Raw genomic sequence first — 18033 nt, 5'->3', positions numbered from 1 at the left:
TTACACTCGGACATCTCGTGAGAAGGACCAAAGCCCGGACAAAACCCCGACCGGACCCGGATATAAACCATCTCGGCCATTTGCCTCGGGCCCACGCGAGCTCCTCCATCCCTGCCTCACAAAAAGCCCACCAAATCCTTATCAGATTCTTCCCATTCACAACTCACAACCAACCCCAATGCTCGCGTGCTAAAGAACAACCCTCCCCAAGGCGACTCAACAGCCGGGCACAAACCACCCAGCATGTTCCGCCACAGCACCCTCACCCTCAGTCGCACAAGAGCACACCTCCCTCGCAGCATCGTCAATGACGTCGTATCCAGTCGTCGCCGCATCGGCGGATTCCAACCCCTCCGACCCCCTTCCCCCGAAGAGCTCGGCGCCCCCCGAGCAGCAAAGCAATACAAAAAAGGACGAAGATGGACGCGCTGGCTCCTAATCGGCGCACTCACCAGCGGCACGATCTACCTCGCCGACCGACAAATCTACGCCTCGGGCTTCGCACGCACACTCCGCACGTTCACGACCACGCTCCTCGTAGCGGTGGACTACAAGATCAACTTCCGACAGGAGCCCATCACGGCTGGGTCCGTGCCGGAGCTGCACGCCCGCAACGCAGAACGCCTGTTTGACCTGCTCCGCGCGAATGGCGGGCTGTACCTCAAGATAGGGCAGGCGGTTGCGATGCAGAGCGCGGTGCTGCCGCCTGAGTTCCAGAAGATGTTTGGGCGAATGTTTGACGACGCGCCGCAGGATGAGTGGGAGGATGTGGAGGCCGTGATTAGGAGGGACTTTGGGAAGAGTGTGGAGGAGGTGTTTGGGGTGAGCTTTACCGGGAGGGAGGGGATGGGGGTGATGGAGCGGAAGGCGAGGGCGAGTGCGAGCGTTGCGCAGGTTCATTGGGCGAGGTTGCAGGATGGGCGGGAGGTGGCTATTAAGATTCAGAAGAGGGAGATTGCGAAGCAGATTGCGTGGGATTTGTGGGCTTTTAGGTATTTTTTTGCTGAGAGAGGAGTGATGATGATGATGGGGGAAATGCTAACTGGTGTAGGGCGGTGACGTGGATCTACTCAAAGTGGTTTGACCTTCCGCTGTATACTCTTGTTCCGTTCATCACGGAGCGTCTTGAGCTGGAGACGGATTTTCTTAATGAGGCCAAGAACTCGGAGACGATGAGAAACTTGGTCAACTCGGAGAAGAGTCTCAAGGGGAGGGTGTACGTTCCGGTCGTTTACTCTGATTTGACTACGAAGCGCGTCTTGACTACCGAATGGATCGAAGGGGTACGGCTGTGGGATAAAAAAGCACTTACATCACGGTGGCTAGGCGGTCATGGTAAAGGCTCACCTGGCGCGAAAGCTCCATTGCCACCCGTGGATATGGCCTCTGCTCGTCGCGAAATTCGTGCGAAGCCGTACAACGAAAAGATTAAGCCCGAGCGCCAGGAGTGGAAAGGTCTTCGGGGTCGCGGTGGTCTTGGACTCTCCACCAAGGAAGTCATGACCACCATGGTCGACTTGTTTTCTGCGCAGATTTTCAAATGGGGCGTTGTTCATTGCGATCCTCACCCGGGCAACATCTTCATCCGGCGTCTTCCCAATGGACGTGCGGAACTGGTACTTATCGACCACGGTCTCTACGTGTACATGGCTCCCAAGTTCCGGCACGAGTACAGCGCCTTCTGGAAGGCCCTCATGACGTTCGACAACAAGACCATCTCGAAAGTAACGTCAGAATGGGGCATCAAGGGCGCCGATTTCTTCGCCAGCGCTACCCTAATGCGACCATACGAAGGCGGAGATAACTCGCTCCGTGACAGCATCAAGAAAGATCTGGAGGGCAAGACGCCAGAAGAGCGCCACTACGCCATGCAGCAGCTCATGAAGCAGAGTCTCAAAGACATGCTTGCGGATGAAGAGAAGTGGCCCAAGGAACTCATCTTCATCGGCAGGAATATGCGTATCGTCCAGGGAAATAACCAGTATCTCGGATCCCCCGTCAACAGAGTCAAAATGATGGGCGAGTGGGCCAGCAGGAGTCTGTTCCAGGATAAGAACCTGCCGCTGACCCAGAGGATGACCAACGCCTGGAGACATGTGCTCTTCAAGACTGTCATGTTTGGCACAGACGTGGCATTCTACTTCTTCAAAGTGAGACAGTGGTTGGGACTGGGCGGCGGAATGGAGGACGAGATGGAGAGGAGGATGAGGGGCATGGCTCAAGATTACGGTATTGAATTGCAGCATGATGTCTTTGAGGGATAGAAGCTGCGCTTTGCGAAATGATATGGCTTGAAGCTGGACATCTGGACTGGTTGTACGAGTGCATATTGCTGGCGGGGAACCTAAAAGGCGAATTTTCGTTTCAGCGATGGCGTCATGGATTCAAACGTGTATAATAATGGGATATGAGATATATCCTGCTTTGCATCTCATTAGTAGACTAGACTTGTATAGATGGCATACCACTCTGTAAATACCTCTTGGTCGCATGTAACGGTGATGATACCAATTTGTGCGTTGGCGAAGGGACGTGTCTGACATGTCTTTGACCTGTAAAAGTTTGAAAGTGAGAAATTTGACGTATTCTCGTAAATGTAACAAGTCAGGTATAGCGGGTGCTGAGTTCATATACGTATTCATGGTATACTTACGACGTATATTCCACCGAACAATCAAGGCACAATGGAGACGACAAGTCAACGAAGCTGGCGGCCCGAGTTGGAGAGGTCTCAGGTGAATGAAGAGCAACCTGTGCTACACTGCCGTTGGAAACATGAAATATTCCATGTCCACGGCCCCGCCATAATACCAAAAATACTTGGTATGCCTGGCCATGCCCTGTCGTTTCACTGTCCTCGCAACTTGGGACAAACCTGGCTCTGATTGGATTGAGGTTCAGGGGCGCCGATGGACTCGCTCACGTTTCAGATTGTCCTGTAATTTCGACTGTAATTATTCCCCAATTAGACTTTTAAGCCCCCAGCCCTGCTCAGTTTGTGCAACTGTCAACCCATGTTACCCGATGCAAGGACCGAATTTACTGGCTTGGGTACAGTGGTTATTGCGCAAAGACCGCAACGGTTGGCTAGGGTTATGCTTAGCTTTTAAGGCGACGTGCGTTCCGGGGCGAAGGGAACGACAATACCCTGTGCGTGAGGGACAAGGAGAAGCACACTGGAGATTGACAAAAATAGCTGGAAAAGACAAAAGGTGAAGCAAGTGCGGCAGAAGGAAGAACCGTAGGTGGACAACTCTGGCCAAACCGTGTTGAAATAGATCAGTGGTACGAACCACCAACATCGGTTGGACAGAGTCCTCGTATCGTGAGTGGCAAGCCGCATCTGCAGTGTGGTAAAAGGCGCTCAGTCGAGTAGTTCGGTTCAGAGGCTCAAGTGCCTGGCGCGAGGCATCTAGGACTTGTCGCGACGGTGGCGCCCATGAGATGCATAAGAACCCTCGAATCCTTGATGTTTCGGGATTTGAAATTCATGCAGAGTTACCTGTTGGACTAGAATCAACGCCAGGAAGTATCAAGTTAAACAAGTGCATGACACGTGCATCCTGAATACAGACCTGGTACTCACTTTGAGCACCGCCATCCAGACATTGAGGCAGGCAAAAGTTCCCCAATAAGAAATGGACCTCAAAAGCAGTCGGGGGATTGAAGTGCTGTGTTATCGCTGCAGACTTGTATAACTGACAAGATGCATCAAGTCAGAGGCTATGCTATATGCAGTCTCAGCACTTGGAACATGTCTCGATGTTACACTTTGCATGTAACCCTGGGCTATATACGGAGTCCTCCACAGACCATTGTGGTCGTGTAGCTTCGGAATGCGACCTCGACTGGTCTTACATGCGGACCATGGCTCGAAGGTCTCTCCTTTAGTGAACCATCTGCATTGGGCGATTGATGTCAAGCATGCAACTGAATAGAGTCGATGTCGCTGTAAAGTCAAGCAGACCAAGCTGAGGTCGCAAGACATAATATGACGAGGCCTACTGTAAATGCAGCATTCTTGACCAACTGTGGTCAACTCATCACTTCTCTGGCTGGACACATCCGTTCAGAGACCAATTGCCGGAACTTTGTGTGCGTCTCAGCAATCGTCTGTGGTGGCTTTGTCTGCGTGCATAAGATGCCTGTGGCACTGCACACACCACACATGTCGAAAACTTGGGTCATGCTGGATTCCACTTGCCGGGGTCTGTGTGCTTTTGAACTTGTTCTTGTGACTTGACAAGACAAATCTGATAGTTTGCGCCTTTGTGCGGCTTTGTCCCAAGTCGAAGTTTTTGTGTCTTGATGGCGCAACGGCGGTAGTCAGCTCTTCGCCATTCAGCTGGTCAAAATCCGATGCATGTCGCGATGCCAGCGCATTGCGGCACTGGACATCTACAAATATGTCAATAGGTACTTGCTTCCGCTTTCGTGGTATGTGTCGTTGCTGGTACCGTGGCGTGCCCAACCGTCCCGATCGAATGGAGTCCTGCTGTGTCCCAAAGCCCCTATTTTTGTTCTTTCGCAGTCCACACGTGCTGAACTGGCGAAAACGACGGTTAGACCCTGCAGGCGGATGTCCCACTTCAGCATCCGACTGGAGTCAAGTCCCACTAGATGTGAGCTGCCTCTCAAGAAGCGGGAGTATTGCACAGAGGACAGCGTGCACTTATCCCCATCTCGTCCAAGCGTCCCTGCTGGGGTGTGCCGCGCTTGGTTCGCGCAGAGCGATGGAGTCAATATGCGCAGACAGGTTGAAAATTCGACAGTTGAGAGCGTCGACTAGAGAGCATCCAGAATGTTAGCCTACCTACCTCAAGCAGGACTTGCACACTTCAGCTTGAACTTGAACATGGCTACCTTGTAATCTGTATTACAGTAAAGTTGTAGGACCGAGTGATGCCCAGTCGTTATCCACCAAAGGCTCGTTAGCGCAGGGAACTTGTCAGGCATTCAGAGATTCTGAAGTGGCCGGGGCCATCGCAGTCGTCGTCGCTGACCTGACCCAGCCCAGGAGGTAGTTGACCCCAGAAAAGAAGCAATGTTACAATAGTGACCCGTGAGTGAGCCTCCGAACTCGTGGTCGATGACACGTCTCTGATGTGTCCCCCGCTGATTCATGGCAGCTGGAACTGTCCGTGTTGACCATCCGAGACAAAGCTGAGATGGCGGTGGTGGAAAAAGCAACTTTGATGAGAGACGGCATGAGTATTTTTTTTTTCTAAAAATTGAATCTGCGGGGCAGACAAAGCATGACTGTATTTGAGTACCGAGGAAGTACAAAGTACGAATTATGGGAGCTTGGGTACCTGGTATCTCCGAGAAGGAAGGTGCGAACTTGTCAGGTTGGTAATTGCCCTCCGAGAAAAAGGTACCAGACTCTGTGTGCATATACAAATTTATGGAGGGGCTCTGAACAGGGCTTAATTATCAGGCATGGATAAATGGAGTCTTAATACAGAACAAAGGACATATTGATTTCTAGTTTGGAAAGGCTTACATGCCTACTGACGGAACAGGCAGTTTGGGCTGGATCTTCTCTGGTGCGATATTGCTGCAACAAAGGTTTTCTCTTCGGTGGTGTCCCATCCATGAGATCAATTGATCGGCCACGCATGTCGTCCAATCTGCATGCCAGGAACCCTGGCGCTGGGATGGATGCCCCTTGCCCTGCTCACATGTGGTGGCAGCTCGCGGGCGACTTTCAGCCTGCCCGCTCCATGCAGCGCAGCTAGTTGACGAGTACCATTGGCTCAATTTGGCCCATTGGCCCCACCAGACCCGTTGCGCCTCTGGTTGTCAGGGGTTCACAGTCTGGACGTCCCCAACTGCCCCCAAGTCTCCGCCGCTACCGAAACCTTGGGGCCTCCACTTGGAACATTGGAAGCTCTTTCGCTCATTTTGGCCACGCCTGTCTCATCAAGCTCGCACGCACGCAACAGCGCATCCCGCCCAGAAATAGCGGCTTCCCCTATTCTCAATCATCCATTTCGGGTCTGGTCAAGCTCAGATACAGCTCATGAGTGGTGGCGAGTTGTAGTCTGGTGGTCAATTCGCCCAGACCGTGGCCCGTGGAGGACAATGGTCAAAGTGGTCCAACCGCTCCGTCTCTGGAAAGCATCAATTGATGCAATATCGATCGCCGTGCTCCATCCGCCCAACCTGGACTTGGACGTGGACTTTGACTTGGGGACCTGGCCGACTGGGTCATGACAAGGCAACCTGGATGAATTTGGATGGCATGGTGCTCTGTATGGTGCAGTGAATGCGCTCACAAAGACCCTGCTGGTATTGTGTTCCCTCTCTCCACGCCTCGATTGAGTCTTGTGCTCCGTGCTCACTTATTTTCAAATCAGGTTCACAGCTCGCGCTTTTAACCCTTACCTTTCATTTCTGACAATCTCCCGCGAGCAGATCTTGCCAATTGCATACAATTTACCGAACAGCAGCTTTTCAGGGACATTTTTTGCCGTGGTCGTCCTCGTACTGCGGTATTGTCGAAACGCACGATACAAACCTGCGGACCAGCAACATTAGTTGCTCAAGCCATCCATCCAAATTGACGGGACCCGTTGTGCAGCTCGAGAAGCGATCCCCTAATCTCCACAAGGCTCAAAGCTGCTCAGTCCAACAAATCTCGTCAAATTCCCTACATTTGGTTTGTGCTGTCAGGACTCTGACTCTAGCTCGCTCTCTCTCTGACACACAGTTGCACCGACGGCAGCATAGACCAGTCTTGGGCTCGTATCCAACTCTCGAGAACTCCTTGTCGCTCCAAAATCTCTTGCATCGGCAACCCACTTGCGCTGGTGTATTCCTGCTCAACACCACCAACAAATCATCTCTCCAACAGCCAGCAACCATCACCCGAGTTCCCCCTTGACCATTGGAGCCTAGGCGCTCAACACCCCCCCCCCGTGGCGGCGCATCGCATCAAATCATTCCCACATAGCTGTTTGACCCCTGGTTGGTTACGCCGTTCTATTTCCCATCCCCCCTCCTGCGTCCTGCACTCTGAGTTGCGTGGACCGCGTGGATCCGTAACCCAAGTGTCATTCATTGAAAGCCATCACACTCTCTCCAAGCGCTCTCGCTCGCCCCTTCCCAACTTCTTCCTGTAATGAACGAAACGCGACCACGTCGCTCCAGTTTCGGAATGTTGCTACGACGAAGCAAGAGCGGTGATCTGGGCAAAGGCAGCAAGAAGGCTCAGGCCCTTAGGGAGGCTGAGCTTGAGCGCCAGCGTCAAGCCGCGTCGCGAGTTCCCCCAAAGCTGCCAGAGTTTGCCAACAATACCGAGCAATTGTCAAAGGCCTTTCCCCAGGAACTTCAGCAGTCCGAATCCGCCTACAGCCTCTCCAATTCCGGTTCGGGTGGTGGTTATTATGTGCGAGCTTCCACAGAACCGCGCAACTACATGCCCAATTCCGCTCCGCCAGTGCCGCCCATTCCCAACAACGCCTTCGACCCTTACGCCAGAACCGAGAGTATGACGCACCGAGGACGTTACAGCTATGCCAGTAGTGCTATTAGCTCTATCAACAGCCCTAGAAGGGTTCGTAGAAGAAAGGATCCCACTCCATTCAAGTGAGTTGCCCCTCCAGTTGATGACGCAGTGTCTAAGTCAATCGTCATTCCTTTTGGCAACGTTCGCGCGCTAGCTTAGCCTCCTTCTCCCACTTTCTTCATTGTCCCTAACTGTTAGAAATATAGCATTCTGGTCATTGGAACCACCGGCGCCGGCAAAACCTCGTTTCTAGAGTTTCTCAAAACGGCGCTGGCTCTGCCACCACGAAAGCGATCCAAGAAGACGGAAGATGATGATTTCCAAATTCCAGCTCCAGCCTCGGGCAATTTTGTTCCCCATTTCATGGAAACCGAGATTGACAATGAGCGCATTGGTTTGACTCTGTGGGATTCCGAGGGCATTGAGAAGAATTTGGTCGACTTGCAATTGAGGGAATTGAGCGCCTTCCTTGAGAGCAAGTTTGAGGAGACCTTCACTGAGGAGATGAAGGTTATCCGATCTCCGGGCGTCCAGGATACCCACATTCACGCCGTATTCTTGATTTTGGATCCATCTCGTCTCGACCGCAATATTGCGGCCTCTCGAAACAGAGCAACTGGTTACCAGGGAAATGGGGCTCACAGTTCACACAGTAGAGGTTATGGTGCTCTTGAGGAGGGCCTAGACCTCCAAATCTTGCGCAGCCTTCACCGCAAGACCACTGTCATTCCTGTTATTTCGAAAGCCGACACAATTACTACCAAGCATATGAATGTGCTAAAGAAGTCCGTTTGGGATAGTATCAAGATGGCAGAGCTCGATCCCCTCGAGGCACTCGGATTGGATGACGACAGTGACAGCATTTCCAACAGAATTGATGAGGAGGAAGAAGAAGAAGATGCCGATGAAACAAAGGAACCGGGCTCTTCTCCACCATCGTCTCCGAACTCCAAGAGATTATCGAGCCAGTCTCTCCGGCGCCATAAGGAAGAAAGCAAGGAAGATGAGATCCCATTCCTACCTCTCTCCATCATCAGCCCCGATTTGTACGAACCTGCAGTGATTGGCCGCCAATTCCCTTGGGGATTCGCAGATCCCTACAATGAACAGCACTGCGACTTCACGCGCTTGAAGGAGGCTGTCTTTTCCGAGTGGCGAGGTGAATTGCGTGAGGCTAGTCGAGAGCAATGGTACGAAGGATGGAGAACGAATCGTCTTAAATTGCGAGACTTGCCCTACCGCCAACGATAGACGTTACAGTCGTTGGGCACACGACAAGAATGTAGCAGCCATCCCAACGGTGGTACCAAACAACAACCAGCAAACAAATTAAAAAAACAAAAACCCAAAAACCTTCCCGAAATGAAGACACCGGCTTCATGTCTGGCTTGTATTAGCTACACCATTATGGATACCATCATACCCACTTCGACACCAAGAGCTTCACCATAGTTGGCGCCCACGGAATGTCCAAGTATTCGAATTCTTTTGTATTCTTTGCCGGAACAAGTCTCGCAGTCATTTCTTTGTTTACACGCAGCTGGCGACATACCTCTCTGTTTGTCTTTGCTTATTTATTTTTCTACAAACAAAATTTTCTATTCCCGCCCGAGAAGCCGTCCTGTCGAAGCAATCTCCGCATTTGCAAATTTGTGGGAAATAATATACAATGAATGCAATTGCCTCAGGGAATAACCAAGGCTCGACTTTCTCGAAGCACCGGTGGCCTTTTCTTTGCGCTTAGAAGCATCGCACGACGCAACTTCTTATTACAGGATGTCGGGTACGGGAACGACCGTTATTTCTATTCTAACCAACACGACGACGACTTTATTTTTATTCACTTATATCCCTTTGAACGCCAAAACCTTTTGGTGAGGTGCCACAATCGACAAACTGTGTCAATTTTCATTGTTTCTTCTCTTCTTGGTCGGTATCTTGTTTTCTGTCATCAACAAAAGAATGATTGGAGGTTTCGCTAGGAATTCGGACCCGGTGGAGGTGGTACGGAGGCGAAAACGAAAAGTATGTGATTGGATGAGGATGACTGGGTTGCAGGCTCTCTGGTCTTGATGACGGGAGTTTGGCGAATTGCCAACCGGGACTCATTTGGTTTCTCTGAATAGTATTGAGATCTGTCCTCATTTCCCGTTCTTGTACACTCTGATGGGAACAATGAGGGGATGGGGATATGAAATGACCTGGCTACGTGAATTGGGTGGAATTGACAACGATTAGCCTGTAGAGTAGTGCCTTTTGCAATTGACAGTTTTTGTAAATAATGGCGACGTAGTGTGTGGGCTTCTGAGAGCTTAACTCGCATATTCGGTCATACGAAGTGCAAGGTTAAATTTTTGTGGTTACTCGAATGGCCGATTGTTCAGTATATACGAAAGATCATTCTGAAACATTTCCTCACGTCTATTTTTTGTTGAACCACAGGCACCAAGTTGACAAACTTCAGATAATTCCATCTGCGAATCATGACCCAAAGACATGGTCAAATTCTCGAGGACTATCCGAAAGGAGGTATAAGCTCAAAGTTTAGAAAATACTTTCAATTAAGGATACACACCCAAGACATAATAGCTACTTTACAATCTACTAGCCAAAAGTCCACATCCATACTTATAATACTACCATTCCCTCAATATCCTCTCACCAGCGATCCTCCCCCCATGTCACATAATTTACCCCTTCAGTTATCAAACTCACAAACTAAGAGAATAGCTGCTCCTAATTTATAGGAAGACCACTATTCAAAGATCAGTATTGATAGGGTTCTCATCCGCATCCAGATCCGCCTCCAACCTCTCCGGATTCTTCCCTAGAGCCTCCAACTTCCGTATCTGATTACCCGCCAGAGCAACCTTGTCAAAACCAGGGGGGAGCACTGTATCCGTCATAAGGAAATCAACCTTCAAGTTGCGTGCCTTGTCCCGATAGGCCTGTTGATCGCGTGCCCGTTCAAATTTGTGACTATGTTTCTGTTCAATGATGCTCCATTTGGCTCCTACCTCACTAATAAGTCGGATGAGACACAACGAGTCATGATGAGACCACGGGTGGCGTTGCTTGGGGCCAGAGGCGACGGTATATGAGGTAGCTGTGGTTGAGGGTGGGGTTTGAGAAGAGGCGTTCAGAGCGCGTCTCCAGGTCACGATTTCATTCTTTCTTTCGCGCAATGCATCGAAGTCTGGTGTTGATTTGGGAGATGATGTAGTGCGGTTGGGGATGGGGGGAGGTGGCATCTCTTGTGAGGGTTCAGGGCGGGAAGCTCGTGGACGCTTGGCTGCTTGGGCGGCGGAGAAGGCTTTGACTTGGGCGAGGCGAGAGTCGGGGACTTGCCGGGTGTCGTCTTCGAATTCGCCTTCGTCTTCATCGTCGTCGTGGACTTCTTGGTGCGTGCGTTTACGGCCTCGGGGCTGGGCTGGGCTGCGAATTATGTTGCCCAGGAGGAGGTCTCTGGTGTCGTCCTGGGAGTAGTCGGATGGAGCGATGGAGGGAGCTTTTCTGTGTTGCTGTTGGTTGGAGGGAGGAGGCCTTTGGGTGCGTCTTGGGCTTGTTGATTGTAGCTCTCTGAAAGATTGTGCTCCTTGGAACAGAGAGGCTCCCCTGCGTAGTCAAAGGTTAGAAAACTGAGTGTTTGGACAGTGAATCTTCTGGGTTACCTTTTCTCCTGGTCAGTAGGCCGCATAATTGGCTGAGATTCCGAAACAGAGTCAGGAATAGTCTCCTCAGCATCATGCCACGACTCTCTCCCCGTCTCAGGTAGCCCATTTGAACCTGCTTTATCGTTTCTGTCGGCGTCCTTCAAAACGTTATACCACTCAAAGAGGCACTTTTGCAACCCTTGCATCGTTTTTTCCCGAGAATACTCGTTTTTCAAGCCTTCAAGGCCATGGCCCTTCTCGTCCTTGTGCAAAAGACGGTAAAGATGGGTTACCCGTTCTGATATCAGGTCTGCCTCATCATCGCTAACTTCGTCTTCACTATTGTCTGTCAAGCGTTTGAACGGGCCGTTGGCAAAGAGCTTAGCATAGTCCTTGGTGTCCGTGTCTTTGCAAAATGCCGAGGCGATGATCTCCTTGACGTTGAAATGCCCAGGATCTGCTGCCAATACCTCAATCGCAAGGCATGTGCGAAGATTCAATGCCAGCTTCTGATGGTCTTTACTAGCGGCTTCAGAAGTAAACAGGTGACTGAACGCATTGTTTAGATCATTCAGGAACGATAAAGTGTCCTTTTCTGTTTGATGGTGGAGCTGCTGTATACCATCAACAGCGTTGACGATATTCGCACGAAAGAGGACATTTGTAAGACCGACCGCTGTGTTCTGGCTCAGCCTTGCGATCCGTTCGGGATCGATAAATGGCGAATCCGACTGAGGCTGCTGGTAATATTCGAGGAGAGAATAAAACGCAGTCCGCTTCGACTTTAAAATCGTAGCAAACACAATGTTCTCGCGATCTCCATTGACAAGGCGATGGTGAAGCTCGTCAACAGCTCTTTTGAAGTCCTCTAGAAGCGACAACATGATCTGGTACGTCTCTTCATTGTCCGGCCCGGGTGTTTGCTGCTCCTGCGACTCCTCTTCGCGATCCTCCTGAGCCTCATCCTCATCGATCTCGCTGTTCGGCCTCACCCTTGATCCTAGGCTGACAACACTATCGGCTTTAGGGGGTCTCGGGGCGCTCCGACGAGGAATGGGGTCTTTGGAAAGTGAACCATATCGGCTAGCTTTTGAGGCGGCACTCCGAGGCGTAGATTGCTGTGCTGTAGGATATTGCGGGGATCTTGTAGCTTCACGTGAAGGGTTGTTTCTTCTCCGACCTCTTGTACGCGTTTCCATGTTTGGTGTTTAACGTATTGTCGATGTATAGACGCGATGAGAGGAGAGCTCTGCGTTGTGTACACGACTATGGGAAGCTCTCAAATCATTAGCAGCTGTAGCGTTCCGTAAAGGGCTTTACTTGACGGGATAGATTCATAATCGCGTGCTGCTGAAGCTCAGAGAAAGGGGAAATCGCGAACCCTAACCCCCGCTTGACCCTAACCCTAGTAGGGTTGTGTTATTGTTTTTGATACCCTGCCCCACCCATTCCGATGTGGTTGGCTGTCGGTGGCTCGCCGCCTTGGCAGCTCTTCACCTTGCCCAGCTGAACAGTGATTGGCCCAAGGCAAGTGCCGCACACCTGGCACGCAGCCCATTCAATGCGAAGCACACCAGTTGACCGGACCAGACTCGAAACAGGTTGTGACCACAATTCCAACAACCAACATTGAACAACCAACACCGAGTCCCATGTGCTAATCTGCACCGCAATCTTGCGCCAAAGGATCAAACGATGCTAGCTATCAGGAGCCACAACGCCCTCGGTATCCACCTCAGCCCAGCTTTGGAGGATAAGGTAAGTTTGCGAAAGCAATCTCAAGTCTGACATGTGCAAATGCTCAGAAAATAGAATGAGGGCGTTGTTTTTCTGAGCTCTGAATGCACCACGCAGAATAGCCGCTGCGTCCAGACGCCACAATGGCAGCCAAAGAAGCATGGGTTGATCTCCTGATGGATTTTACTCGCACAGAGGAACGGAAATACACAGTAGCACTTTATCCTGCCTTGTTTACTTTACAGGAATTACTGCAGTCGTCGCATCGTCCTAGTCCATTCACTAACTGCCGTTCGGGAACATGTGACAATATATCATGAACCCCGTTCTATAATCCATCTGCCCATCTTTGCCAGTGCTTCACTGACAATGACAGCATATGCTACGCAGCTCACACCACTTGTCATCCCTTTTTCTCTTCAAACCTCCACCACAGTTGTCTTGCATCATCATTCGGAATGATCAGGAACGAGCCGTGTCACTCTCAACGGCCCCTCTTTTGATTGCCTTGTTCTGGCTCATAGGACCGGCGGCCGAGGGTCTCGAGCACAAGCAAAATTTCTCTCTTGCCAATTACCCTGTCCCATGCATGTTTGACAGCCGTGTGTTCTCGGCTGTCATATTCAAGCATTGCCTTGCCTGAATGGAACCTCTTAAGTGGACTTTTTATTGGTGGAGACGACTGGTTTATCTGGACCAAAGATGCCGAGAAAGTAGGCAGAACGCATCGAAAACAGCCAGACCTGTGTGGATACGATACGATACCCTTGTTTTTAGCATGGGCAGGCTGACTGAGACGCAATGATACTCAAGTAATAACGACAGAGGCTAGAGATTTTGAAGTATTTGCTTGGTTTGGAATGGTTTATCACTTGTGTATAGTACAGGTACACGGCTGAGCGGTACATGTACAAAGCAAGCATCAACCAAACAAGCGTGGGCAGAAGTAGTTGAAAAAGACATATACTCACGGTAAAGACAATATTACCCCAAGCCATGGCGTTCCATGCCGAGGGATTCGTCATTCTTTCACTTCCTAGACCATAGCAACTAAATGCCACATGCCCAATGTCTCCAAGCCAGAGCGCCCAGAGGTAGCTTCGGACAACCTTGACCTCAGAGGTCGAGTTGAGCACAAAGAGACCCAAAAAGGCCATGAGCAGGTAAAGATTGCCGAGCTGCCATGCCAAAACGATGCTGTTCTCGGTGACGGGGGCAGCAGGAACCAACTTCTGAGGGACCTGTTCTGCTACGAACCAGGCGGGGTCGCTGACGACACCGAGGAAGCCGGCCACGCTATCATGAGATGGGGAAACGAGTATCCCGGTGAATTAGCTATCTTGTGTGTTGTTTGCTGTATCAGACATAGTGCATTGTGCATTGTGCAACGCTCGTTTGATTCGACCTGCTCCTTTCTGCCATGCCCTGCTGCAAGTCGCGGGAAAGGGACGAAGGAAGCACAGGACAAGTCATTGCGGGTCTGGGACTTGGTCTGGGTCGGGGTCGGAGATTTTGAAAATCGACGACGGTACTCACAGTGAGATGGGTTCGATAACGGTGAAGGTCACCCGAGGGATGGTCGGCAGAGAGGAAGCCATGCTGCAAGGTTGTTTGAAAACAAAAGTTGGCTGATAACCAAGGAACAAAAAGCCAGATGGGAAAAAAAGGAGGCGTTTGCTAATCGGCCCTCACAAATGACTGTACGAGCTTGGAAGGAGCGAAACAGTGGCAGAGTAAAGCTCGGCATCAACAGGTTTATGGTCCAAGCGCGGGGAAAGGAATTGACTCGACAAGTTGCTCCTCGGTGGCTCTCCAAAAGGTGGTACGCTATTTTCCAGCAATGACTTGACTGACTGGCTGACTGAATCAATCAATGAATAACTAGGCAAGACGGTCAAGAATCTACAATTCCGTTCCGTCCATCGTTGACTCCGTGGTTTGTGCTCCGTGTTCTGTCATCAAAAAATCCTGGCCTCGGCGGCGCGATGGCCAAAAGCAGAGACGAAGACCGAAGCTACGGCGTGGCCTTCCTTGTCAGCGTCGAGACACGGTCCGCCACAGGTCAATGGTATTTTCCTCGCCGGACGGCCCAGTCGACCAGTGTTACATGTGGCCGGATGTGGATTCCATTGTCAGTTTGGAGGCGTTGAGGGTTTGAAGGGCCCCTTGATTCCTCCAAGCCCATCGGCATCAACTTGATCTGCAGGCGTTTGGGGAGGGTGTCGAACGATGCATTAGCTATGAAGCCACCAGCCACATCCTTGGAGGCTCCCGCTGTATCAATGCCATCTGTCGTTGATGCATGATGGATGGATGCATTAAATGCCCGAGAATGTCACTGGCACAGCTGACTGAGCACATATGCAGCCGAGCACAAAGTTGCACACCTTGGCACAAGTTTGGAATAGTGGCGAACATGTCATCTGAATGTTCCATGTTCCATGTTCCTTGTCCCATCGGCCAAAGGTTCATGTCTAATTAATTAGAATCGGAATGGATTGTCAGGTCCAGCGGCCGTGATGGATGCACATGCCTTCAAGGTTCAAGTCAACTTGTAGTCTAGCATAACCTCATCTTGTTCACGGAGGAAACCGATCCCCCAATGCATCGCTGATCCCTGATGACAGCCTGTCTAGGGCCGCTTTAAAATTGATGCTGGGATCAATTGAAGCTGCTAGCTTGAGATGTGGCTCAAGGTGTTGACTCAAGGCTTTGTCTTGTCCTTCCACTTGATGGCATGTTCTGCCGAAGCACCGACACGGTCAAACCAGACTCCAACTGGACGAGAATGTGCTGCTGTACCAGACTGACTGGAACTACTGACGCCATGTACTCCATGCAAACCCCACTGTGCCCTCGCCAAGTCGGCTTCTTTGAGCGCTCAAGTAGCCGCCTGTGGGCGAGAGGCTGGCGGCATCTAGCGTCCTGGCTGCCACCTGCAACAAATCTGCAAGGCCCTGAATCAACTGGAAGTCCGGCGCAACATGCATTTGATGTACTTGGATACTTTGCCCCGTTGTTCCGTGCTTGCATTTGGCGTCCATGTCAAGTTCAATGTTCACAAAGAGCTGGCATCTGTTGCCGAGCTCCACGGCTCCAGTTCTTCCCTGCCCCTTCCCAGGCCAATGTTCCCCTCTCCCTCCTCCAGACGAGGCGAGTCGTCCCTCGTTTTCTGCTCTCCACTTTCAAACCCTCCGTGCCCCATCCATCAGTCTCTCACTCTCTCCGTCACTCCAGTCTTTCAATCTACGTCTGGCCATCTCATCCGCATCCCATGTGACGGTCCCCTTCACGTGCTTGTCTTCGACAAGTGCATTCCGTATTTGGTGTCACCACCGAATGGCTCGACGTTTTCTTTTAGGCCACTCACCTTCGCAACTCTATCTCAAATGCCTTCCGAGGATGTGTTTTGCTCCATCTTCATTGATATATATCTTTCCCCCCTCCCCATCCCTCTTCTTCATCACCTGTGCTTGACCTTTTCTTTGCCCCATCTATGACCTCTTTTGCCAAATGCAATATATGCCAACTGGCACACATAGCCCAAGATGGCCACCATCGAACCTCGCCTCATTCATTTGTTAAACGAATCTACTTCCACACCTCAGCTTCACCATGCTGACCTTCCTCCGCTGCACGCTTTACCGCTGCCCACCTCAACGGAGCGACCTCTCCCTCCCATTGAGCTTGATGCTGCTCACCGGTCTGACCGGCCTAGTGGCACCTCGGCATATCCACTTCGCATGTTGCTTGGAGATCACGAAGCCGCGGAACCGCAACATAGCCGCTCTAAACACATCAACGATTTGAGCGATGCCTCCGATGATGCATACAGCAAGAAGCGCGGACGAAATATCCACCGCAAGGATGACTTTGTCCAGCTGCCGCAGCCCATGAAACGGCAGAAGTCGGCGCAACAAGCTCCGGCTATGCCACCTATTATCAATGGCTTGCTTGAACCGCCTACCCATCCTGCTCTGTTTCCGCCTATTATGTCAAATTCATACAATGAGAATGATGCCGGCCAGATCCGACTTCTCAACGAATATGCTGCCCATGGAGCTGTGGAAGACCGTTCCAGACGATCTCCAGAACTTGACAAATCTGGCAAGAGTAGAAAGCGAGCTGCAAAGCCCCGCAGGAAGTGGTCCGAAGAAGAGACAAAGCACTTGCTCTTGGGCGTCAATCGCCATGGCGTTGGCAAGTGGACTAGTATTCTGGATGACCCAGACTTCACCTTCAACGACCGAACGGCCGGCGACTTAAAAGATCGATTCAGAACCTGCTGTCCTGAGGAGCTACGAGGCTCAAGCAAGTCCTCCTCGCAGGCTGGCTCCCCACGTGCAGCATCCCAAGATCTTGGGCGTCGAGCCAAGTCAGGCATTCATTCTGAAAACATTCTCATTGAGGACTCGCCTTCCCCCAGGGAGGCAGGCGAGTCTGACTCCACCCCCAAGCCTAGGAAGAGCCGAGCTCACCGCAAGAAGCTTGAGGATCTGGCTGAACTGGGTATTCACGGACCGTTCAAGAAGTCACATAGACGTGAACGACGCCCCTTTACGGAACAGGATGACCGAGAGATCCTTGAAGGACTCGACATCTATGGCCCTGCCTGGACCAAGATCCAGCGGGATGCTCGTTTCAATTTGTCCAGCAGGCAACCAACAGATTTGAGGGACCGCGTCCGTAACAAATACCCCGTCATATACCAACGCATTGAGAAGGGTACCTTTGGCGCAAAAGATGGCGCTCGAGGCAGCAACACTCTTGAACCGTCTGTCAATATGTCTATTGACGGCTCGCTGAAACGTTCCAAGGGATCATCAAAAGTCCCTCGCTCCAGCCACAACAGCAACTCCAAGGAAGATTTACCAACTTGGCCGTTGCACATGGTGGACTCGTCGAGCTATTCTCAGCCGCAACCGGGCTTTGACTTTGGTGAGGCCAGTGGATCACATTTCATGGGTGGTGAGATGGACATCTCCAGACTGCTGCTCGATGATTCCAGGATGAATCAAGCACCTGCCCGACACGGTGGAGATTACTCTCCTGGTTCTTCATCACCTCCGGGATACATTACAGAACCACGCCGTGATAGGCAGGGCAACTACTCCATCAAGTGTTAGGAAACAG

The 18033-nt window shown here is 51.2% G+C and overlaps 7 protein-coding genes across 7 annotated transcripts; 4 read left to right on the top strand and 3 right to left on the bottom strand.

The window, feature by feature from the left end:
• Positions 1-243: 243 nt before the first annotated feature.
• VFPPC_04768 (Atypical/ABC1 protein kinase) lies at positions 244-2264 on the top strand (the record flags this gene model as incomplete). The annotated part of the gene is made up of 2 exons (XM_018284061.1): positions 244-992; positions 1052-2264. 2 exons carry the CDS (start codon positions 244-246, stop codon positions 2262-2264), a joined length of 1962 nt encoding a protein of 653 aa, XP_018145392.1.
• Positions 2265-3106: 842 nt separating this feature from the next.
• On the bottom strand, positions 3107-3343 carry VFPPC_15840 (hypothetical protein; the record flags this gene model as incomplete). The annotated part of the gene is made up of 1 exon (XM_018293593.1): positions 3107-3343. One exon carries the CDS (start codon positions 3341-3343, stop codon positions 3107-3109), a length of 237 nt encoding a protein of 78 aa, XP_018145391.1.
• A 2787-nt stretch (positions 3344-6130) lies between these two features.
• VFPPC_17697 (hypothetical protein) lies at positions 6131-6540 on the top strand (the record flags this gene model as incomplete). Its single annotated transcript, XM_022429386.1, has 2 exons — positions 6131-6261; positions 6360-6540. The coding sequence occupies 2 exons, from the start codon at positions 6131-6133 to the stop codon at positions 6538-6540; spliced, it is 312 nt and encodes a 103-aa protein (XP_022285576.1).
• A 619-nt stretch (positions 6541-7159) lies between these two features.
• On the top strand, positions 7160-8761 carry VFPPC_04764 (septin domain-containing protein; the record flags this gene model as incomplete). Its single annotated transcript, XM_018284060.1, has 2 exons — positions 7160-7590; positions 7717-8761. The coding sequence occupies 2 exons, from the start codon at positions 7160-7162 to the stop codon at positions 8759-8761; spliced, it is 1476 nt and encodes a 491-aa protein (XP_018145390.1).
• A 1508-nt stretch (positions 8762-10269) lies between these two features.
• On the bottom strand, positions 10270-12362 carry VFPPC_13697 (hypothetical protein; the record flags this gene model as incomplete). Its single annotated transcript, XM_018291470.1, has 2 exons — positions 10270-11125; positions 11182-12362. 2 exons carry the CDS (start codon positions 12360-12362, stop codon positions 10270-10272), a joined length of 2037 nt encoding a protein of 678 aa, XP_018145389.1.
• A 1406-nt stretch (positions 12363-13768) lies between these two features.
• Positions 13769-14498, bottom strand: VFPPC_17698 (DNA-binding domain-containing protein; the record flags this gene model as incomplete). The annotated part of the gene is made up of 3 exons (XM_022429387.1): positions 13769-13771; positions 13872-14196; positions 14437-14498. 3 exons carry the CDS (start codon positions 14496-14498, stop codon positions 13769-13771), a joined length of 390 nt encoding a protein of 129 aa, XP_022285575.1.
• A 1950-nt stretch (positions 14499-16448) lies between these two features.
• VFPPC_04763 (MYB DNA-binding domain-containing protein) lies at positions 16449-18026 on the top strand (the record flags this gene model as incomplete). Its single annotated transcript, XM_018284059.1, has 1 exon — positions 16449-18026. The coding sequence occupies one exon, from the start codon at positions 16449-16451 to the stop codon at positions 18024-18026; it is 1578 nt and encodes a 525-aa protein (XP_018145387.1).
• Positions 18027-18033: the final 7 nt, after the last annotated feature.

Source organism: Pochonia chlamydosporia, chromosome 3 (genome assembly GCF_001653235.2).
Source record: "Pochonia chlamydosporia 170 chromosome 3, whole genome shotgun sequence".
NCBI classification, from domain to species: Eukaryota; Fungi; Ascomycota; class Sordariomycetes; order Hypocreales; family Clavicipitaceae; genus Pochonia; species Pochonia chlamydosporia.
Note: the sequence above shows the minus strand (reverse complement) of the source record. Positions and strands in the feature narration are given on the sequence as shown.